The sequence below is a fragment of the Onychostoma macrolepis genome, chromosome 06, assembly GCF_012432095.1.
Source record: "Onychostoma macrolepis isolate SWU-2019 chromosome 06, ASM1243209v1, whole genome shotgun sequence".
In the NCBI taxonomy this organism is placed as follows: Eukaryota; Metazoa; Chordata; class Actinopteri; order Cypriniformes; family Cyprinidae; genus Onychostoma; species Onychostoma macrolepis.
In genome coordinates, this window is record NC_081160.1 from 23562388 (window position 1) to 23586840 (window position 24453).

Below are 24453 nucleotides of genomic sequence, written 5' to 3' on the forward strand. Positions count from 1 at the left end.
GTATTCATTGCACAGTGATAGTGTCAAAGTACAACATGACATCAAGCACTATGATCATCTGTCAGCCTCTGTAACTTCCCAAATTAAAATTGCTAGCAGGGAGAGCATGTAGTGAGAGAAAAATCTCCCTGTCACTGACCAGTGTAATGGTATGTTATTCACTGTACTCACATTGCAAGCTATAATTTGCCTTAACTTCAAAGTCAAAAGTACTGTATGAAATAATTCACACAAAAGGTTTACCAGAAGAGTCAGATCTGTATTTTTTTCTAAGAGTAAAAAAAATAAGTAAGTTAAATCTGTTATGTTTATGCTAAACACAAATGCATTTAAACTAAGCTGTCTGTTTAATGTGTCAATTTGGTGTGATTCATTTTGGGAAAAATATAACTTTAAAATTATTATTCCCCGCCCCGGCCCAGATCTGTATGCCCTTGTTAGACTGAATGCAGTTGCTGATGAACATGACACAGGACAACAACTGACTGTGTAATGTAGCCTATGAGAACACAGTTATACAGTATGTTCCTAAAATTCAAGATATGATGGCAAAAATATCATTGTATAGCATTGTTTTTGTCTTACATTTGTCATATGATGCTGTTTATCAATACCACACAACTGCACAAACAAGTTTTCCACGAATATCTGCATTATTGCAAATGTGATATTAATTTAATACAATCGTACAATAAACAAGACTTTAATATTGTATTACATTTTGGACACGATATGGTCAATATGGTTTTGCTCAATTTCGCAAACGAAAATAGTTCGAAACAAAGACATAGCAGAACTGTTGTGCCATTCTGAGCAACACAAAGCATTGTTTCATTACTGAATAAATCCACGTTTTTGAATAAATCTAGTAAGCCAATGAGTGAGCCATTTGCGAATGAATCAGCCATTTTAACAATTTCAATTTCAATTCAAGTTTATTTGTATAATGCTTTACAGAAAATTAAAGATTCTACATTATATTTAGTAATTTTATATTTTATATATTTAGTAATGGTTTTATGAATGACTGAATGACTCACTCATTGAATTGGCACCACCTACTGGCAATTTTATATTCATATTTAAAATATCATTTCATTTTTTGAAATATAATTTCTAGTGCTGGGCAACGATTATGTATATATAAATGCACACATACTGTATATATTTTGAAAACATTTACATGTATATATTTATATTCATATAATTTATATAATATACATTATACATATATTTAATACATAAATATAACATATTTTTCTTAAATACATACAGGCATACAGTACACACACATATATTATGTACACTAAAAATTTTATTTTTATTAATCACGATAAATTGTTGCCCAGCACTAATAATTTCATTTCAATATTAATTAATTCAATACTGTTCCCATAAAAAAAAAAAATACTTTTAATTATCTATTGGCAAGATAAATAATTAATTATATTAAAAAAATTATCACTTGACAGCCATAAATTAAACACTAAAACAAGTACTTTCATTAGTTAAAATACCAATAATATAGTAGATTTTATTTAAATTATACTTAAAAAGTAGACTGCTTGCACAGGTCATCTGGAGTCCTAACGTGTTTATGCCATTATCTTTAACAATCAGTTAATTAAGTGTTCATCTAAATTGTTTAATTTGGACAGATGAAATATAAAAAAAATTATTTCAATTTGTCTATAGTTGGAAGAGAAAGAGACAGAAACTGTATAACCTGTGCGTTCCTCCACGCTGGTCTCAGGTCCAACCTGGTTTTGGAAGGTGGGCTGCAGGGTGAAACGGTACCGACGGCCCAGTCGTAGACCTGTCACACGGTAAGAAGTGGCTGTACCGGGCAGCGTTTCAGACTGACCCGTTCCTGTGTCTGAAGAAAGAGAGTATATAACACACTAAAAAAGTGCATTCAACTATAATTGTGTTTCTGATCCTTAAACCACACACCACCAGTTCCTAAACTTTCAGAATAATCACCTTCTACGTCTGCCCAGCGTAAAATATATCCTGTGGCTACTGTTACCGGTGACCAGCCTAAAAGTACCGAGTTCTCAGTACTGTCTGTCACACTCAAACCAGTCGTAGCTGGCAGGGCATCTAAAAAAACAGAAAGAGAAATACTGAATAAAAGAGGCTGGAGAAAGACAGAGATTAAATGTGAGCTACGATCTGGTGTGTGTACCAGTGGTTGCTCTGATGGTGGTAGCTTCAGTTTCTTGACCGTCCACCACAGCAGACAATCTTACAGTGTAGCTCAGACCAGGACGAAGTCCATCGAGGGTGTATGAAGTTGCATCGCCACTAATCTGACGACTTGATTCAGGTTCACCTAGTCAACGCAAGCATATAACAACATAAAGTTAGTTGAGTCTGGTTTGTGTGTGTGGGTACATGTGTGCCTGTATGACTACCTTGTGAGGACCTCCAGTAGATTCGATATGAGTTGGCTCCCCTCACTGCTCTCCAGGTTATACGGAGCCCCCCTGGGGTCGAGTCCAAAAGACGCAAACCCTCTACTCTTGTCCCTCTCTGGCTCCCTGTACAACAAACAGTGATATCAATACATGTTTTTTAAGGAAACATCTCTGGTAAATTTGATAATCAAATAACACACAAACAATAATATGTGTTCATGTCTTTATTTTGTGCACTGTGTAAATATTAATTCTGTGAAATAGAAATGTATGTAAATAAATGAGAAATCAATATTGTAAACCCAGCCCTAGAGAATACGGATTAATGACTTCTCCATATAAGTAAATATGACTTGAAAGAGAGAAACATACAAACAGCACTCACCCGTAGTGACTCTGACGGAGACAGGTGGGCCTTCTCTGTTCCGAACTAGAGCCAGAACCTTCACTTCATATTGTGCCCCTTCATCCAACTGCCTCAGATCCACTGAGGTCACATTACCACCAACCAGCTGACTCCGCTCCTCTCCTCCTACAATCACATTCACAGTTTTATTTTTATATGATGGCTGAGGCTTTCTTTTGACTTCTAATGTCTACATAATTTATGAGCTGTGACCCCTGGAGGTCACAAACCCCTGCATTTTTAGATTCTCAATAAGACAAATAAGAAAATTGAGATATCAATATTTTCTTTCCTATAGGACATGGCACTTAACTCATATTCAACTACATGAGCATTTACTTTAAAATCGCTATAAGATCTTACCATCAGTCCTTTTCCAAAGTACTCTGTATGAAGTCGCATTTTGAACTCCAACCCAGCTCACTCGAACAACCTCCCCTTGGGCCTCCACCACCTGTAAATTGGTGACGCGACCCACTGTGGCCTGATCTAAAGCATAGAATCAGGATAGAGTCAGCCATTCATAGGGCTGCACGATATATCGTTTCAGCATCGATATCGCGATATGCACATCCGCGATAGTCACATCGCAGGATGTGCGATTTTTAGTATACTGACCGTTATATTTATACTGATCGTTTTCGCGACAGCTATCGCATCACGCCACCCCGCGACGCACTGTCTTCACTGGACGCGAAAAAGCGACCGTTGCAAATCCTTTGAACTTTGTGTCAGTACGTCATAAAAAGAATGAGGGATTTCCTCGCAAGGATTTGCCGTGTCGCGCCGCATCCAGTGTAGACGGCATCACTGATTATAATGGGTTCTATTGTATTTTGTCAGCGCCCTTTGTAGACACGGTGAGAGTCACTCAGATATATGTGAACACTGAATTCCATTCAGTTCCGTGTCTATTTGTGCCTGAAATGACACATGCGCGAAACTGTCAAAATGCATGTCTCTGCAAGTATCCTTGTAAACACAGTTGCTTATGGCTTAGGTGAAGGTAAAAAATTGATAAAGAAAATGGATAGTATAGGCTCACAGCAGTTTAATGTTCCTAAGGCTTTCAGTGTCATGAATGTTAATCAAACAGCAAAACACAGAGAAAAATCACTTTTGTAGCTTTAACAGATTTATTAGATTTAATTTATACAGTGTTATTTTACATTTGATTATTCAACCAGTATACCTGAATACTGTTAGACTTACTGGAAAAAATATAAAGCACTGTTTATTATTTTATATCTTTGTTCTATTATATTTATCTATGTTTGTAATTTGTTCATTTTTCTATGCTGATTTACTCATCTACAATATTTTTTTTCCAAATAGAGCTTTTCAAGTCATCTGGAGTTTTTTTTTTTTTTTTTTTTTTCATATTGCAATATATATCGCAGAAATACAAAATATCGCAATGTGAGTTTTTTCCAATATCGTGCAGCCCTAGCCATTCAGACTAAAAGAATACACTGAGATTAAACCTTGCTTACTGCTGAAAGCTCAGAAATGACTAATGTTTAAAGTTGGCATGAAACTGAAATTGCAATCTTCTTTTCTTCCTTGTAGTGACCCCTAGTAAAAAAGTAATATATTTAAAATACATTTACTTCATACTAACTACAGTTCGAAACTATTAACATATTTACTGACATATCGCTCAAGATTACTTACTGATACAAAATTATAGATATCTTCCTTTGGAGTACTACTTGTACACAACACATATTTCTTAATATTAAGCCTAAAATGTGTTTTAATGATTGTATGATCTTTGAATAATATCAGCCTTTAAATGCAAGATATTTAAAGTGTACCTAAAGTATACTTGCAATAGTTCCACTTTAGCACAATCAAATATACTTCTGTATATCTTTGGTTGGACTTCAGCACTGCTGTACTTCCGTAATTAAAGTGCTTTAAGTACAAAATTAGTTGTTCCGATTTAGCAGGCTTTAAACATAGCAGTTTAGTATACAAAAAGTACAACTGCAGGGTATTTTTATTAAGTACAAAAATATGTAAATATATATGTAGGATACTTAACATGAAATAAATGCATTTCAAATACATTTTAGTATATTTATTTTTCACTAGGGACATACATCCAAGCGAAACACCTTCTTGAAAGCAAAAAAAAAACAAGTATGACGGGACTTTTTCCATCGTAAATTGTTTAGATAGTAGGATCATTCTCATTTGTTAATTGCTGCAATCTCATGTAACTGATTGGTTGCAAGAGGGGAGGGTCCAGCTCTTATGCCAGTGCACATCATCAGAGAAGTAATGTCACTGTAAGGGGAAGTTAATGTTTTTGATCAAAGATTTCATGGAATTTTTAAAAATGCACAGATAATTACTTTATAATAAACACTGTAATATTCCATAAAAAATAAGAATTATCTATTTTAATTTCATGCTGACTTCAAGCATTTAAAGGTCCATGCGTATGGTTAACTGAATATATCAAAATGCAAAAAGATAACAACTACCTGTCCTTGCAGTCACAGTGGCAGAAGGTCCTTCCCGTGAGTTAAAAAGGGCTGAGACTAATATTTGGTAGGCTGCACCTTCCTGGAGTCTATCAATGGCATAGGAAGCCACATCAGCGGATACAATCTCAGAGTCCTCCACTCCTACAAGGTAAAAAGAAAAAAAAATCATTTTCCATGCCCATGTTAGCATAAATTTATTTCACTCAAGGTAATGTTGTCCATACCATCACTTCGCCGCCAGATTATTTTATAGCCTGTTGCTCTATTCACAGGAATCCAGTTTATTGCTATCCTTGCAGATGTTACTTCATTGACTCTTAGCCCTGTAACAATTCCAGTAGAACCACTGGTTCTTGTAGACACAGAGACCACTTCTCCAGTCTGCCCATCAATCACTGGGGCAACACCCACAACAACAGAATCATCTGGCTGCAGCCCGTCTATAGTGTAGGCAGTGACATCGCCACCTAGGACACGGGATTGCTCTGCAGCTAAAACAGAAAGAGAGAGCAGCTGACAGATTAAAACCAACATAAGTTTTGTGATATCAATTAAAAAAGAAAGTAAACCCAAATCATTGCATAAACACATCTACATACTGTTGCTTTGTCTCCAGGTAACTCGGTAGCCTGTTGCCCCAGAAACACCAGTCCATGCAATCCTGACTCGTCGACTGTTGCTCCCAACTATCCGCAAGTTGGTCACCCTCAGTGGCGGTTCTGTTTAACATTAAGTTACTAGCAGTTATTTTCTGACATAATATATTCACAGAGTATCTTTAGGCACCTGATATAACTGACAATTTAAAAACACAACCTCACTTGCACATCAGAAAAAGTATGCATGCACACACCTGTTACGATGTACACTGTTGCTGGTTCCCCTTCATTGGATCCAACTAGTGCATTTACACTGACAGCATAGCGTACACCATCTTCAAGATCCCGTAGGTCAAAGGTGGTCTGATTCCCAGGAACTCTTCTGTTCACCTCTGCATTTGCTGTAAAAGATGGGTAAACCAATTCAAACAATCATTATAGCGGCACATCTCATGAATGAAAATCACATGAATGTATATATGTGACCCTGGACCACAAAACCAGTCATAAGTAGCACGGGTATATTTGTATCAATAGCCAACAATACATTGTATGGGTCAAAATTATCCATTTTTCTTTTATGCCAAAAGTCATTTGGGTATTAAGTAAAGATGTTCCATGAAGATATTTTATAAATTTCCTACTGAACATATACAGTATCAAAACTTAATTTTTGATTAATAATATGCATTGCTAAGAACTTAATTTGGACAACTTTAAAGGTGATTTTCTCAATATTTAGATTTTTTTTGCACCCTCAGATTCCAGATATTCAAATAGTTGTATCTCAGCCAAATAGTTGTATCCTAACAAACCATACATCAATAAAAAGCTTATTTATTATTTATTCAGCTTTATTCCATTTAAAAAAAATTGACCCTTATGACTGGATTTGTGGTCCAGGGTCACATACAGTATATACCAAAACAGCACTTTAATGATATACCGTCATACTGTATTTGTATTTAAAGGAAATAATATTCTCACATTCTGTATTAAGAATGAGGATGTTGTATTGTGTTGCCCCAGAGACTCCTGTCCATCCTAATCGAATAATGTTTCCGAGTGAATCCACCACCCTCAGGTTCGTGACAGGACCAACTTGCTGCTCTGCTAAACACAACCCATGCGACAACATATTACATGAAAGGTATGCAAGACAAAATAAAAACACTGACCTTCAGGTTTTCACAAACTTGTTTAATGCAGCTCAAGTGCTACTTTGGGACTACAAAAAAACCTGGAAATTGTCCAACTGTCAATTTTAAAAAATACTATAATAATACCTTGAGTAATGAAATGAAAAAGCTGCATTCAATTAAGATTTTTCACAACTGGCCTCCCCAATGTCTTTTTAACTGCAATATTGATCTTTAAAACACTATCATAATGTAATCCATCAAATAACTTTTCTGACCTGTTGGTTTGGTTGAAAAGAAAGTAGCTTCTTCTCGCCCCTCGTAGAGTGTGTATAGAGTTATGATGTACTCTGTGTTCGGCTGTAGACTTCTGAGCTCATAGTTGGTGGAGCTTTTTGGGAACTCTTGCTTCTGAACTCTGCCTCCTGCGGTCAGCAGGATCACATAAAGATCATAAAAAAGTATTACACAACAATTGTTCTACAGTCATACTGTACATAGTTTGCTAGTTTGCTTTTTCTTGTTGCTGTAGTCACTTTTAATTTAGTTTTGTAGTCTGCAAAGTTTGTTTCAGTTCATTATTCATGTAAAATGAATATCATGTTTGCAGATTATTCATATTAGATAAAATTGTATTGCAAACACCCACTTAACTGTTCAGACTGTTCTGATTTATTTATTTTTCCCGTGTAACATTGCAACTACTGTGTTCCAAGTAAATTTCCATAAATTACCATAATCATCCAACTAATGCATGTGGTTATTTTTAAAGTAATTATTGTGTTATGGCAGAAAATGGTCTGAATATAGCGTTGTATTATAAGAATTTACTGTTCCGTGTTTACAATCCTGGCAATTTTTACGGTGTGTTTGTGTGCTTTAGTAACATTTTCATACTCTCTCCAGCTTTCCATTCCAGTCGGTAGCCTCTGGCGGCCTCTATGAGGTTCCAGTTTAATCTGATGCTGGTGGGTCCTGTAGTCGTGGCTCTCAGGACCTGTTGCTCTGAGCGCTCTGAAAGCCAAATGCATTAAACATCTTTTAGCTTTATCTCCCCTCCTGTCCCGTAAAATATTAAAACAATGACTTCCATCTCTCTGAACTTTATGTCCTGTTATATTTATAGACCGTTTCTGCCTCCTTTCTCTTAGTCTCTTGCTCTAACATGTATGCTCATATACAGACACCCTCACGCATTCGATTGCTGCAGTCTGTGAGTCATAAGGCAAAAAACAGTTCTTCTGTTCTGATCTAGCAGACAGTGAGTCAATGGCAAAATTGAAAGCAAACACCTCACTGTCTGTGTATGATAAATGTGCGCAAGATGGAAAAAAGACACATCTTGTTTCCTGTTATGCTGTCTTAAATTTTCTCTCTGCACTCTTCTTAACTAAAGACCATCTGCGCATGGTCTACTAAATACACAACTCTCCAAATAAATGCTCTAGACACTAGCTGGGCATCTGAAAGAGAAGAAGAGTATTTAGATTATTTATTTTATTTAGTGGTTTATTTTAGAAATATTGCCTAAACTACTTCTTGCAGAAATCATTTCCAAATCAGTGCATCCCTTTTAAAAATGTTCTCTGTCCTGATGTACCATTTACTGTAGATGTGTCTGCATGTGTATCTGTGTACCTATCTTAAAACGTGCAGTGGCTGCTGGTCCTTCAACTTCTCCTTCGTACAGAGCGATGACTGTAGCGATGTACTCTGTGTCTGGTCTCAGATTCCCCAGAGTGTGAGATTCACTATCACCTCCCAGTTCTACGGTCTCCACATCACTTCCTGAAAGAAACATATACAAAAAGACTCTGCAGAAAACAGGAATCTGATAAAAACACAATATGAAATCATACCTGACCTAAAGCACTCATAGATATCATTGGGTGATTCATCATTTTATCACCGTGTAGGAAGCATTTTATTAAAAAAAACCTCTTTAAAAATGTGCTGACCTGTGAAAGGGCCCCAAACAACTCTATATCCTCTGGCCCCCGCCACTCCTGTCCAGCGGACTCGAACACTGTTGCTTGAGATAGTGTCAACGGAAAGCTGCTGCACTCCCTCTAAACGCACTGCAAATGCAGGTGCATACACAGACAGAGCTTAATATATTAGCATGAACACTTTAGTGAAGCAAGAGGAGAAAACAGTGTGTGATTGTGTTTTCATATACACTAACTTTCAAAAGTATAGGGTTGGTAAGATTACATTTTTTGAAAGAAGTCTCTAATACTCACCATTTATTTGATCTAAAATATAGTAATATTGTGAAATATTATTACAGTTGTGGCAATTATGGCAAAGCTAAATTTTCAGCAGCAATTACTCCAGTCCTCAGTGTCACGTGATTAGTGTCAATAAATATATTTTGTGGAAACAACAGCATTTATTTTAAATAAGTTTTTTAACATTATGTATGTCTGTCACTTTTGATCAATTTAATGCATCTTTGGTGAATAAAAGTATTAATTTCTTTCAAACAAACAAAAAATCTTATTGACCCCAAACTTTTGAACGGTAGTATTTGAGGACTCACATGTGCGGGCAGACAGGGTAGCTGGTGTGGCACTGTTACGGGGAAACAGTGGGTACAAGTTGATCACATATTCTGTGTCTGACTTAAGCCCGACCAAAGTCAGAGAAGTAGACTCTGCCCCCACAGACTGTTCCAGCAGCTGTCCAGCAGGCTGACCTGTTAATCAATCGATCCGGAAAATCTATGACTAACAATATTTTCAACTATGGCTTGCAGAGTGGAAATACTGTAAGTCGGATGTGCAAAGTGTGAGTATGCTGGTGCATTTATGTAGTATCAGAAATAAGAAAAATACATGTTTTATAAAATTGAAACTCAGGAATATCTAGTTTAAATCAGTCTGACAAATCCTTTACTGAATGAACGCACTCATTCATCCATCCATCGGCATGGCTACTTATTTACATGTAGGTCATGACTCACTCACTAAGCTGCAAGCTCAGCGTCAGTGCATCATTAATTCAATGGACCATTTTCACAGACTGTGAATAAATTTTTTTTTTTTTTAACTTTTTTTTAATTTTTTTTAATTGAATGCACATTTCTGTTCCTGTGGCTCCGTAGTAGAGCATTGCATTAGCAGCGCAAAAGGTTGTGGGTTCAATTCCCAGGGAACACACATACTGATTAAAAAAATTAATAAATAAAAAAAGGTATATCCTGAATGCACTGTAAGTCACTTCAGATAAAAGTGTCTGCTAAACGTATATGTAAATTTATATTTTGAATTATATTACCTTGGCATTAAATTACAAGGAAAAGGAAACACTGCCGCAGAAGTGTTTCTAATACTGATGGAGGAACAACAGTTTAAAAAAAATTAAGGATTAAATTACTTTTTTTTTTTTTTACTTTTTTTTGTTCTCTCCCAAGACAGCAGAGTGCAATGTGCACACTTGTGCAAAAACATAAAAACATTTTTAAAAAAAGGAGTTCAAAATGGGAAAAAGAGAAGAAACCCAACTTCAATATTTATAGGCTAAACAAAAACAATGGATATCAACACCTACTACACTCAGCAGTCCCTGACTAAATGGCTGAGAATGTATACACATGGGTATTGCTATTTTTCAGAAGTTGCATAAATAAAAGAAAATTACAAAAACAGTATTTCCTCAAATACACAAATAACACAACTAATAATACTACCTCTGACTGCAACATTTGAATGCAATTTACATTCAGTTTACTGAAATCACATGATTTTAGCAGTTTTATACATGCTCAAAATCACTGGTCTGAAACAAATTATTTGAAACAAAGGATTCAAAGCTTTCAAAACAGTATTTTGAAAGCATCCATCACTAGCTGCCACCATGTATGCCAATCCAGTTGAAAGTCAACAGTTCAACAGTCCAACAGCTCTCCACCTCGCTGCCACATCAAAGTAAATAAAGAGTTTTTAAAACAAAGTATGTTCATGCCTTTATACAAAGGGTGTTAAACAAGCAGAATCCGGGGAACAGAGAGCAGCTCCGTGACAGAGTAACAGCAAATGTGTCATCTTTCTCTCTTCTGACTAACACAATCAATCTCTCAATATTTTGAAAAGTAAAAAGGGTTTGTAGATACATTAGAATGCTCTTACTCGCCTTAATGCCTTATCTCTTTGTGTACCTTTTTATAGCTTTTCATAAGCAAGAAATACATTTTGTCATGTTTCATTTCAAAATGTTTTGGTAAATATTCAGATTGATAAAACCACTCTTTAAGTGGTTCCTAGCATTGAAAACATTTGGGGGTTTGCTATAGTGGTGGCAGCTCATAGCAACTCATACCAGCTGGCCAACCAAACACAGCATATCATCAATATATGAGTCAGTTAATGACATAGTATAATTTTAAATCACAGTTTCAGCATCTATTCATCTGCATGCAACATTGGGCTACGACAGGCAGGTTGAAACACCTTCCTGTAGCTTCAAAAACTAACCTGATTAAACATAGGACCACACCTAATCTGACAGATCTGTTCTCTGCCAGCTCACACCTGGATACCAACCAGGTAAAGCAAACTGGCACTCCTTTAAGCAATTGACAAAAATACCTTGGGGAAACCAAAACACACTCTCCCAGCTCCCCATCTTCCTTTTATCAAACTGCTAAAATCATTAGTTAGTGGTGCTTGCTAAGGCCATAATCATTATTACTATTGCTCACACTTAGAATTAAGGGTTTGTTCAAATTCCTCAACTACTGTTTTACAGTGGACTGTCTGTGGAATAGAAATTAATGTCCAATCATGTGGCTTTTTGAGGAGACACATGTATGTGCTATTACTTCTCTGAATGATCAGATGCAGAACTTTCACTTTAGCACTTTTGTGGCGACGAATTTTGAACATACTCTACAAGCACCGCTCGCATCTTCTTTAGAAAAATAATAAAACTACTATATATTACAGTGCTGCTTGGCCCAGTCATCCTTTTCTTCTTTATCTCTTACATATTCATCCTCCAGACTCTCTTTCACTGACTCACACTACAATTATGGTATTGACTATTCAAAGAGTAAAAACATTACTGAAAAATGCAATAGAAGTATGGATTATTATCCATATGGAAGCGTGTCAGTCTCACCTGTAGGTCCATAGGTGATTCTGTAACCCTGTACTTGGTCATCTGGAGTGTCCCAGCCCAAAGCCAGAGTAAAAAACCCGGTCTGGATCAGTCGCAGTGCAGTCACACCTTGGAGAGGCTCTAGAGGGTGGTTTGGGGTAAGAGAGAGTGAGAGGGTTTTTTTAAGAAATGCTGATTTAGATGACACATATTTCTGTTGTGTTCAGTTCTCACTTGTTCGGGCTTTGCCAGACACTGACTCTCCCAAGCTGTTTGGGTACTGAGCAATAACAGTGATCAGGTAGTCTGTGCCTGAACGCAGCTCTCGTGCAGTGAAGCTCTGCTGGTTGCTTGGTATTGTTTCCTGCAGGTAAAAAGACTTTTCAGTGGAGACCAATAAGCTACACATTGTGTGATCCACTGTTGTTGTTGTTACTGTAAACTAAAACTCTGAAAACAATTTTGAGTAACTGAAATAAAGTTGAACTAAAAAATAAATAAATATTAAATGGAAAAACCTAAACTTAAAAATGTAGCAAAACTAACGACATTGAGCTGAATTACTAAAATTACTAAAACTTCAACTGGAATAAAAATACTAAAGCTATATAAAAATATAAAAAAGCACATAATTAGCAAAAGTACATTAATAAATACCATGATAATAAATAAGTAATACTACATCAGCGCTGGTGTTAAAAAAAAAAATTCAGTAACCCTTAAAATGTACAAAAATATTTCAATACAAAATAATTAATTAATAGAATTAAATGAACAAACACTTGCTGAGAAATAGTCTCCTTCTTCCTCAAAGTAATTCAGACAAGATAATCACTCTCATCTGTCTCAATTTTGCCAATATTTGTAACTGAAGCAAAAGTTTATTTACATTTAACTAATTTAGCAGATGATTTACTCCATTTGTCACAAAGCCAACAATATTCATAGTATACAATGCAATGTTTATTAGACAGCTAGATTACGAAAACAAGCTAGAGCAAAGGTGAAATACAGAACAGAAGAGAATATTTTTGAGTCTTTCTCAGGTTTTGTCATTTAAATCATTTTTATCCCATTTAGAGATGTTTAGTCTGCAAAAAAAAGCATTCTTTTGATGAGCATTCTTCTCACCTGTCGAAGCTCTGCTGTGATTGGCTGACCCAGGCTAGATAGTGGCCTATACTGGACCACATAGCCACTTACAGGCCCTCCTGCAGGCGTCCATCGAAATCTCAGTGAATTGGTGGTCTCACCTGAAAACTGCAAGTCTGATGGACCACTGTAGGTCTCTGATGGTGAAACAGTTACACATATCAATGATTTTAATATAGCAGGATCAATTAAAACATTTAAAAAATATAAAAGTTCTAAATGAAAAATATAATTTAACAAAACTCCAATATAATTATAATCTTGAATTTAATTGCATTGTGTCTACTGCATGACAGGCTTTACCATCACTTGAGTAAGAGCCTCCAGTTGTTGTACACACACGTCGAGACACTAGGGGCAGCAAAGAGCTGAGAGCTTTGAAATTCCCAATTTGAGAGGTGAATTCACTTTGAGGAAGAGAGGCAATGAGCTTCAGCTCAGCTGGGTCTGCACTCTTTATACCTGAGAAATGACAAGAGGGAAAGAAACAACTATAAAATCAGAGCAAACTAAATATATTTTTAATCTTTAGTCCATACTGAACCCACAGCCCAAAGATGCACTAAAGCTTGCAGAAAAAAATTACAATGGTGGCTAAACACTTTACATATCAGTCCTTACCAATTGCAAATATTTTGACTCCAAGGCTACGTAGTTTTTGAGAAGGCTCCTGCACACTGTCCTGAGATTTACCATCAGTAATGAGAATAGCGATCTAAAAGAAAGAATGAAAGACAGCAATGAGTCAAGAAAATAAAATTGAAGTATGCTATACTGGTAATGAATCTTGTAAACAAAAATTCACAAGCAGACATCAAAATTAAAATTACTGTACACTACTGTTCAAAAGTTTGGTGTCAGTAATTTTTTTTTTTTTATGTTTCTGAATGTAGTCTCTTAAATTCACCCAGACTGCATTTATTTGATTAAAGATAAACAGTAATATTGTGAAATCTTATTACAATTCAAAATAACGGTTTCTATCTTAATATATTTTGAAATGTAATTTATTCCTGTGAATACTCTTCAGCAGTCATTACTCCAGTCTTCAGTGTCACGTGATCCTTCAAAAATCACTCATATATGCTAATTTGGTACTCAAGAAACATTTCTTATTAATATCAATTTTAAAAACCGTTCTGCTGGCTAATATTTTTGGGGAAACTGTGAAACCGTTTAATCAGGATTCTTTGATAGATAGAAAGATCAAAAGAACAGCATTTATAAAATAGACATATATATATATATATATATATATATATATATATATATATATATATATATATATAAATTTAATGATCAATTCAAAATGTTTTGAACTGTAGTGTACACAGTGTACAAATACTAAGCAAGAGAGTGTGTTGGAAACTCAAAGCTAAACAAAGTAATTTACACATTTGTGGTCCATGCCAAAATACTACAGATATGGCAAGTCAAACATGTGTGTCATAACCTCCAGCTCACCTTGGGTACATCTCTGATAGAGGACGGGCTGAAGAAGTTGTCTGCGATATATTTTAGGCCAGCCCCAGTCCGCGTGTTTCCACCTTTATAGTTGATATTCTCTATGGCAGTTATGAGCTCAGTTCCATTCAGGTATGTAGTAAATGTAAACTCCACCCTGAGTATCATAAAATTCACAACTATAATCAACAAATGTTCCAACACACACATCCATGAACCTTTACTGTACATAACAATTATAATACAGTGCAGCCCCCTCATCAAACACAAAGACACTGTTTACTATAACATGTTCAATTTACTATAAGAACTTGGTGCAGTTAACTGTTAACTCCTCTTCCCCAAAGGGAATCATCACACAGTATACTTCAACACAACAATATCAACAACACAACATACTCATCTACTGATGTTTAATCATGAGTTTACACATTACCATGATGAGTAAGATGAGTCAGACTCAATTCGTGTCAGAAAGTGTTCAGCTTGGACATGTTTGGCAAATTAAATAGTATGAATTAACCTTATTCACTTTATTCAACTCAGAAAAACAAGTACGTTTGACTTACCATAATACAAAGTATGTACTACTTGCATGTAATATGAAGTGAAAATATAAATAAAATGTAAAAAGTCCCCTCAAGGCATGTCTGTTCACTCAGCAGCCATCTTTGCAATGCCCCCAAGCAGCTATTTTCGATGTAGGTAACAGGCATGCAAGCGGTACACAGCACATCAAGAGTTTCACAGACCTGGCAGTATCGCTGTACTGTACGGTTCCAAAACGGATGCCACTGGGTCCTACCACTCTGGCAAAGGGTTTGACAATTCCAGCCATGAAATTCTTGACCAACACAAAGTTGGCCCGGCCAATACTGGATGATCCATCTACTAGGAACACAATGTCTCCCGCAACAACATTATTGCACTGACCTGTCAACAGAAAAAATAACAGTTAATACTGACACAACGACTTACATAAATATGCACAACTGTGACCTTTCCACTGTAAAATAAATATATTTACAAATATTTAGAGTAGAAGTCTTTTAAGTCTAGATATGTGGGTTTTCATTAATACAAATATACAAATGCTTTCATTAGTGCAGCCAAAATTAGATTAGTGTTAAGAAAAATGGGTCAAGCACAGTCACTAGCAGTAATAAATATGCATATATGAAAAACATACAGTGCGTATATTGTTTATTTTCTTCTAAATGCATATTCTTCTTTGCCTACATTTGAACTCTTTTTATTTTGCACATAAGCATTTTATTCTTTGTATCTAAAATACACTGTCATAAGGACTAGACAAAACATTTCACTATGTACCATTGTGTATGTGACATATACAACTGTGAACTTGAACTTCAGTTTTTCCATAAACATTCACATCTGTGGTCTATTCAATTCATGTATTCAGTAAAGGATTAGGGGAGGATCAGGGTGAGAAGACACACAGGAAATGACCATCACCACCCAGTCTGCAAAGCCATTTCAAAGAAACAAAGCATCTGGGCCCATTTATTCAGCGGCTGGTGTGCCATTTCTCCTTCACACACTTCAGTATACAGCCAGTCACCAGATTTGTAGCTGTGTGTGACTCACCAGCTACATGAATGAATGCCCTTAAGGTAGCAAACTAATTAACCTGCTGTTTTTGATTTGATCAATGAGTCACTGCATTTTGATAGGGCATGATAGGAAGTACTCATAATGAGAACTGTCTTGTATGTGAGTAGTATGTACAGTGTAATGAACGGAATTTAAAATTAGGGATCCACAATATACTAGGCCCATACTGGATATCAACAGATATTAGTGTGTGTGTGTGTGTGTGTGTGTGTGTGTGTGTGTTTATCTGTATTGAATTTATCTGTATTGATTGTTATTACATACTGTACTGTATGCCAATCTAGATGTGTGTTAATGGATAAAACTGTATAAAATAATATTGTTATAATATTATTATAATATTGTTACAATAATTAGTTAAAATAATTAAAAATAAGTGACAAGTGGCCTATTATTTGAAAAAAGGAATTAATAATTGTTATTTCGAATTTTACTTTGTTTTTCATTCAAACAGACTTTTTTTCTTTAGTGAATTTTGAAATGATTAATAAATATTTTCTTTCATACTATACTGTTACAATGCTGACAATTTATTTTTTGTGTTTTATTTTTATTTTATTTTTTGAAATAGTATACATTTTTAATATCAGCCATTTTTCAGTTGTTGGCCATAACCTGAAAATAAATCAACAGCTGTATCACAATAAAATGTTTCATATCAGTTGATATCCATAATTGTCACAATAAATGTCAAATCTTTCATTCTTTCAAGTTTAAAGGCAGATTTCTTCTCTTGAGAGAAAATTGCTATTTTAAACTACTCTTTTTTAAATCAGAACATGACGAACACTTGCCAAACAGGTGAACATTTCACAGATCTGAGGTACAATATTCGAAACATTTATAATAAGAAAATATTTTTTTTACATCAAAATATGCACGAGTAAACTTAAGTAAAATAATTTTTCAATCTTTTTCTTAACAAAATATCTTAATAGAGAAATTAATACTTAGTTTCAGCATGTTCTAATGGTTAATATTGTTTCAAATCATGAAACAGGTTTGTGTTCCCTGACTGATGGCACAATACAGATGTAATTTATTGTTCATTAACAAAAACAGTAACATCAGTAAAAATGGTAAAAACCTAACACTGTTTCTTTCCGCTTTTTGTGTATAAGCATTATATTGAATATTTATCAAACATGTTTTCATTTCATCAATATGATATTAAAGATTAACTATGACTTTGTGACTTTCTTACATGCCTCAAACTAGTTTTTCATCAAAGAGGGAAAATTCAGTGAACTGATACTGCAATATTAAATATGCTAAATGAGAACTGCACATGCAACAGATAAAATTAATATAGCTCCACTATATACATGGTCATTTGAATGGCACTTCCTGAAATAGTACATTAATCTTTACCTTGAGCTGTAGACCGTGATGGGAGACACAGCAACACAGCAAGCAGCAGAGTCCATTGCAGCAAACACCTCATTTTCAAATCCTACACATAATGACACACAAAAGAGAAAAATGTGTGTAAAAATGGTCATCTAAACCAAAAATCGATTATTCAGTTAGCAGTCTGTGCTTCTCTCAGCTTAAATAGCAGCAACATAATGTTCCTCCTCCAGGTGAACTGAGTGCCCAGATACCATGAACATCTGGCAGAAGCTCAAAGACAAGAAACTAAGAGAAGCAAGGTGGGGCTTGCACCATCACCACCACAAAGACTCAGAGGAAGATGAGCTTGTGCAAGTTTGAAAAGCAGCTCTATAACAGGCAATTTTTCACAACACAATGAAGAATGCATTTTTCAAGGGAGAACATTTGTTTAGAAGAACATTCCTATTATGATTACAGAGGTTACAGACTGTTATTGCTCAAAATAATATGCTATTGTATTATTAAGAGCCATAACAGAGTTAAAGCATGTGCACGTCGCTTATACACACACTCCTGCTTGCACTGGTACTGAAACTCAGAGCACATTCGCATTCAGCAGATCTGCTCACACATTACAGATATTGTCTTGCACTTTGAGTACTTTTTTGTTTGTTACTATTCATGAGGGAAAATATGTGGGATCGTGCTGTTCCTTTTCAACGGAAGTGGTCCAAACATGAATGTTCGTTGCATATGCTGAGTGTCACTATTTGTCCTTTCAAAGATGCCACTTTTTAAATATATTTATAGCAGACGGGTCTGTTTTTGATTTTGTAATGAGAGGAAATCGTGGTGCACATTTGGAGTCACTCTGGTTTGCATTCAACAATGACTGCTCTGGAAAATGGCCTGCCTAAAAACAAGGTTAAAAACTCACAGACAAACAGAGACGCACATAAAACACACACATGGGCATCATTAAACCTTCAAAGACCTGAGTCAGGAAAGCATAACTGAGTATGTATTGGTTTATTTTTCCGGTGTCTCCTACTGTCTAGGATAAACAAGAACTATTTTACCTGTATTTTCTTCGTTGTGGTGAAGACGTTTATTTGGCAATTAAACTTGGTCTCATTTCAAATCTCAAAATGTCACAACATGAATTTCAAAATACCCAGACCTCCACAAAACCTTAAAGCATCCCAAAAGACATGTCTATCTGAAACGCACACAAATACACAGACAGACTAAACACTCATCTAAACAATCAAACCTCCCACATATGCACATGTGGGACTTTTGTGTGCTTTATTTTCAGCTGAGTGGACTTGTCCAATGACATGATCCTTTTTATTGTGCCATTAATTAAATTATATGATGAGGTTCCTTTAAAAAAGTCTTTTACAACAGTAATCCCTAATGGCAAAAAAATTAGAAGTAGCATATACTGAATATGGTATACTACACAATAAATACAGTAGGGCCACATTATTGATTACTGTGAATATTAATATAAACCGTGGAATGATTTTTATTTAACACTCTCTCTTTCAATCAATCTGTCTTTGTTTCTCTCTGTGTTGTTTGCATTAATTAAAGGAACACCGTCATCATTATGTGGTTTATGGAAGGGTAATTATAGCATTCATAAGTATCCTAACTGAACCACATTTGAGTTTGAACTGCCAGATTGTCTACGGCAGCATCTCCCTTCCTCCATCTAAACATTGTGCATTCCGTCGCTCTCGCTCTTACACCTGTGGTTGCACAGAATTTTTTGAGGCGGCGTCATTGCACACCTGAGGTCAAGAGAGCATTGCTATGAAGCCATCATTCAATGCAATAATATCACGTGCAATAATATGTGACCCTGGACCACAAAACCAGTCTTAAGTCGCTGGGATATATTTGTAGAAATAGCCAAAAATACATGGTATGGGTCAAAATGATTGATTTTTCTTTTATGCCAAAAATCATTAGGATATTAAGTAAACATCATGTTCCATGAAGATATTTTGTAAATTTCCTACTGTAAATATATAAAAACTTAATTTTTGTTTAGTAATATGCATTGCTAAGAACTTCATTTGAACAACTTTAAAGGCGATTTTCTCAATATTTTGAGTTTGTTGCACAATCAGATTCCAGATTTTCAAATAATTGTATCTCCTATCCTAACAAACCAAACCATTTTTTGTATGTGAACCTAGCTAAAACAGATTTCAGTCCTGACTTTTTCAAGTAATAAAAAACACTATTTACTGTGTGGCTTAACATAAAAGACTGAGGAATTAGAGAGACATTCTTGAGCTCTATAAAGTGGATGCTGGGAGAAGAAACAACAGCATCAGCAACTACTTGCAGGCTACTACACCACAAACACCAAATACTTCAACTAAAATGTCCATTGCCTCTGTCAGCTCATTGTGCCCCACTGGAAATGCAATCACACTAGACTAATAAGTTTCTAACTGATGTTTCTTATGGTATCCAACTATGTATAATCATCTGTAGTACAAAAAACCTTTATTCTCTATTCTTTTGAAGAGATTGCATTCAAATGATTATTTACAGAACGTTAAGCTTTCTAAACCTCTGGGAAGCCTCCTTACTGAAAACGGGAAACTTGTGGTATAGCGAGTATAGTAGCAAACATATCCTTAAGGGATAGTTAGCCCAAAAATGAAAAGACTGTCATCATTTACTCACCCACTTATGTCATTATAAGCTATTTTATGCAGAAAATTACCTCATAGCACCACCTAATGCTCAAGCAGCAGAATTACCAGTGGAGTCGGTTTGAACGCGAATTCTATAATAATGTTCCTTTTTAGGTGGAACTACCTGAATTTGTATATCTGTACAGCAGTTGCTATTTTGACACCCACCCCACACACACAAGTTTACTATATGTTTAATCATTCTAAAATACAGATTCAGAAGGATAATATTTTTATAAATGCTAGCCATTTTGACATTGTCATGTTTTGTTTATTTTTTTAAGTGATATATTGTGTGTGTTATTCTAATTTCTCCCTTCAAATTGATGCTTCATGTCTTTATGAGCCAAAGCCTTCATGTTTCAAATTGTTTTAGAACAAGGAAAAGTTCATGGCCGGGAAAGAAGATGTCCCAAAAGGAAAAGAAATTAAATTAAAAACATTCCTCCCCCTGACATGATGACTAAGGTTTATCCTCAAAATATTAAATTATGAGAGGTCACTCCTTCAGAACACAAAAGGAAAGTGGGTGTCAAAGTTGTCTGCTGGTCACGCTGCCAACTATTTCATTACAGTCTGTCTCCCACACACCAGAACAAAAAATAGAAAGAAAGAGGGCAAAGAAAAACAAACATCTTCTAGTTGGGGGGGATTTCAAAAGTAAGAAAGAAAACAAGCCGACTGACCAACAAAAATACAGACTAAATATTTACTGAATATATTAACTGGATTTATTTATTTATTTAAAAAAAAAAAAATAGACAAAATAATTCAAAAGGACAAGAAACTAAGGGAAGAGATAATGATAATGCATGGTGAAGTGCATGCATTGCCATTTATTAATTATTTTCATGAATTTGCGATTTTTCAGCTACCAGTAAAAGTCTACATTTCAATAAACACATTTCATATTTAAATCGATCCAATTTTCCCCTATAATCAGTGCAGAAAAATATGTAGTTCACGAATTCTGAAACAAAGGCCTGAGTATCCATACATGAGCACAAGGCATTTCCATTCACATGCTTCAATATGTATGCGTTACAGTCTAATCAGGAAGCAAGGAAGCTATGGAGACTGACACGCAGATGTTATTGGTTATGTGCCCCAAATGTTGTTCACACATATGTGAAAACTCTTGTGCAACCAAATGTTTTCTACTGTATAGTAAAGTAGTATATTGACAGCAAAAGAGCTGAGCAAGTAATCGGCAAACACAGAGAAACTTTAAGGTGCTGATTTATAATTGTACTTGAAATAATTATTTAAGTCTTGGCACAATCATAAGAAAATCTTCAGCTTAAGACTACTGAGCAATCCAGCTGTTCTTAATAATGACATGCATACTCTCTTACACGAGAAAATAAGCCCACACACTAACATTCACAGTCTGACTATAGTCACTCAACATGAGCAACCCCTCGGCCATGCTTGCATGCTTAGCAGGTGTCCACGGTAACCTAGACACTCCAGCCCTGCCTACCGAGTGTGAGATATCCAAAGTGACGAATCACACATGTTCAACTGAGGTCATGCCCCGCCCCCTCTGCCTGAACAGGCAGTTTAGAAATGTTATGATGCTGATGTGGAAATATCACTTTTCCACTTTCATCACATCACCAGCCCATCATTTTCTAATTTATAAGTTCTTTATAAAAACGCCAACATGTGCACATGTGGTCGAATCATGAACTGAATTTGTATTGTGATTCCTTTCATCTTGTTTCTGATCTGTCTTCTCTCTGCCCTTTTTGTTCTTGAAACCAGCATGATGTGAATGTGAATTAGCCTAAATGATAATGAGGTTGTAACACAGCAGCCAAGGACACCCCGAGCAGTTTTGTACACATAAAATATGCAGTGATGATGTGTTTTAACACATCTCATGAGAGCTAGATGAATAAATCTGAAGTATCTGAAGCACATCTGTTCTGTCAAATAATAAGAATTGTGGTATTTTGTAGGATAACAAACTTGTATCATATCAGTGATCAGTAATGTTCACTTCGCATGCTAGTCTTTATGATTTTGCACCTTTAAGCTGTATTCACTCTAAATTGTAAAACAAGGTAAGATGACATTCCATAGCTCTCAGAATCACTTCCATAAATCATTAGTGCTTCAAACTAACCACTCTATCCTGACACTTCTCTCTACCCAAGCCTAGAGCACTGACCCTAGAGAACTGTCACTGACTTTATAACTGATCTTAAAGAACTGAATTACTGACCCTGTAGCATTCTATCACTGGCTTGAGTGTAGAATCACTAGTTCCCAAACTTTTAGACTCCAAGGCCCATTAATTTGTACACAATGAAATGTTTATAAACTAGAAAGTAATGTTTGACTTTTTTTAATAATTTTAAGTCATCTTGAGGCCTCTTTGGAAATTTACCGAAGGCACCTAGTGGGCCCTTGCCCTAAAATGGTTTCAAATAATTAAAATCTAGCTTCATTTAAAAGTTAACTACTGTATCAAGATGTAAACAGACTTTATATTTATTAAAATTACTCTCTCAGCAACTGCTAATTTTTTCTTTTTTATATAAGAACATACAGTTTTGGAATTGAAATTAACCTGGTTAATTATTTATATTAACTGATTCCTTTTCTGTTTATAAAAAGAACAAGCTTCTGCATCATAACAGGGCAAAAAATATCTAAGCCAACATGGGAGGCCTTTGAATATGGTGGGAACAAAGGGGGACAATGGGGGTCAAAAGGTTGAGAATTACTGGCCTAGAGCGTCTATCACTTACCCTATATTGCGCTGTATAACTGACATCGCTTTATAACTGATCCTAAATCAGTTCGAATCAGGGACCCTACAGCGCTACATTGCTGAATAGAGTTCCATCACTGACCACAGAGCGCTCTATCACTTATTATGGTGCGCTCTATCAATTCAACGCAATACTTACCGCTCAAAACTGGTCACCGAGGCGAAGCAGTAAACGACGTTGTCCTTAGTCATGCATGATCTGACAAATTCCCTTGAATGAGCCTGTATTTGTCAGGAGAATGTCTCGAAAAGAGTTTAGTTTTATTTAACTGCTCCTGCGTGACGCGCCTGCATCTGCCAACGGACTTTCCCTCCTCAAAACTGTGCAGCCTGCAAAAATCCTCTCATTGACTACAAGCAGAGAAATAAAGACATATCTCCTTGGTGTGCTATTAGCTGCAGTGAAAGAACTGCAGCCCAGACTTGTTCAGACGCCCGAAGCTAACTAAGTCCATCCCTAGACATTCACTCTCTTCTCAGGATCGTCTTTCAGAACTGCCCGCCTTCTCACGTTACAGCCAATCAAAGCAGGAGTTAGCGGTGCTCGTGCGCTCTATGCTCGTGCCTGTACCTGCACAGGTAAATTGTACGTTCATAATAAAATGTGTTTTTTTTTTTTCCCTGGGCCGAGACATTAGGCCTACTGCGAATGATAAAAATAGAATAGGCGGGACAAAATTATTATTTACATTTTTCATACTAACCATCGTTTCTGTTACTTCCCATTCTCTGCAGAAGAAAATGAAAAATATTATTTGACAATGTTCAAAAGAAGCCGAGATTCACGAATTAAGTGTAATTTAAATGAAGATTGCAGGTCCAGGTTCAAAGAGGATCCCTTTGAGGGAGTAACAATGACATTGTCAAATCATTGTTACATTTTGGTGATGTAACATGTAATCTATCATGTTACCACATTGCTTAGCATATATAGGTTTACAATACACTCTCTCTCTCTCTCTCTCTCTTTCTCTTTTCCTCTCTCTCTATCACACATACATGTACACTTGTGGCACACCCATGCATCTGTCCACACTCATCTGGAATCCAAGCCTTGAGGGCATCCATCCTTTTTAAGGCATAATCTTAAACCTCACTAGTTTCCGTCTCTTTAAGCAAAATTAATATATGGAGGTGTTTAAACTGTTCATGGTTTATTAAGGGATTTATTGTGCTAAACAAAAGAAAAAAATTGTCATCAGATTT

The 24453-nt window shown here is 35.7% G+C and overlaps 1 protein-coding gene across 8 annotated transcripts in view; it reads right to left on the minus strand.

The window, feature by feature from the left end:
* col7a1 (collagen, type VII, alpha 1) overlaps positions 1-23745 on the minus strand; it is a 58993-nt gene extending 35248 nt beyond the window's left edge. For 6 of the 8 annotated variants that reach the window (XR_009271701.1, XR_009271702.1, XM_058778901.1 and 3 more), the window contains exons 1-25: positions 23387-23745; positions 17782-17863; positions 15528-15708; positions 14776-14932; positions 13933-14026; positions 13615-13773; positions 13291-13448; positions 12394-12523; positions 12181-12300; positions 9602-9757; positions 9018-9137; positions 8698-8847; positions 7957-8073; positions 7338-7484; positions 6908-7033; positions 6175-6321; positions 5921-6040; positions 5546-5812; positions 5316-5462; positions 3190-3315; positions 2806-2952; positions 2418-2543; positions 2189-2335; positions 1984-2103; positions 1727-1876 (exon numbers count right to left, since the gene is read on the minus strand). Coding sequence is in view for 6 of the 8 variants with exons in the window: in XM_058778901.1 (XP_058634884.1) it covers positions 1727-1876; positions 1984-2103; positions 2189-2335; positions 2418-2543; positions 2806-2952; positions 3190-3315; positions 5316-5462; positions 5546-5812; positions 5921-6040; positions 6175-6321; positions 6908-7033; positions 7338-7484; positions 7957-8073; positions 8698-8847; positions 9018-9137; positions 9602-9757; positions 12181-12300; positions 12394-12523; positions 13291-13448; positions 13615-13773; positions 13933-14026; positions 14776-14932; positions 15528-15708; positions 17782-17854 (3385 nt within the window). In the remaining 2 variants the exon portion in view is untranslated. The remainder of the gene's footprint in view (positions 1-1726; positions 1877-1983; positions 2104-2188; positions 2336-2417; positions 2544-2805; positions 2953-3189; positions 3316-5315; positions 5463-5545; positions 5813-5920; positions 6041-6174; positions 6322-6907; positions 7034-7337; positions 7485-7956; positions 8074-8697; positions 8848-9017; positions 9138-9601; positions 9758-12180; positions 12301-12393; positions 12524-13290; positions 13449-13614; positions 13774-13932; positions 14027-14775; positions 14933-15527; positions 15709-17781; positions 17864-23386) is intronic. The other 2 variants (XM_058778900.1, XM_058778899.1) reach the window with 2 other exon arrangements.
* Between the last annotated feature and the right edge of the window lie 708 nt (positions 23746-24453).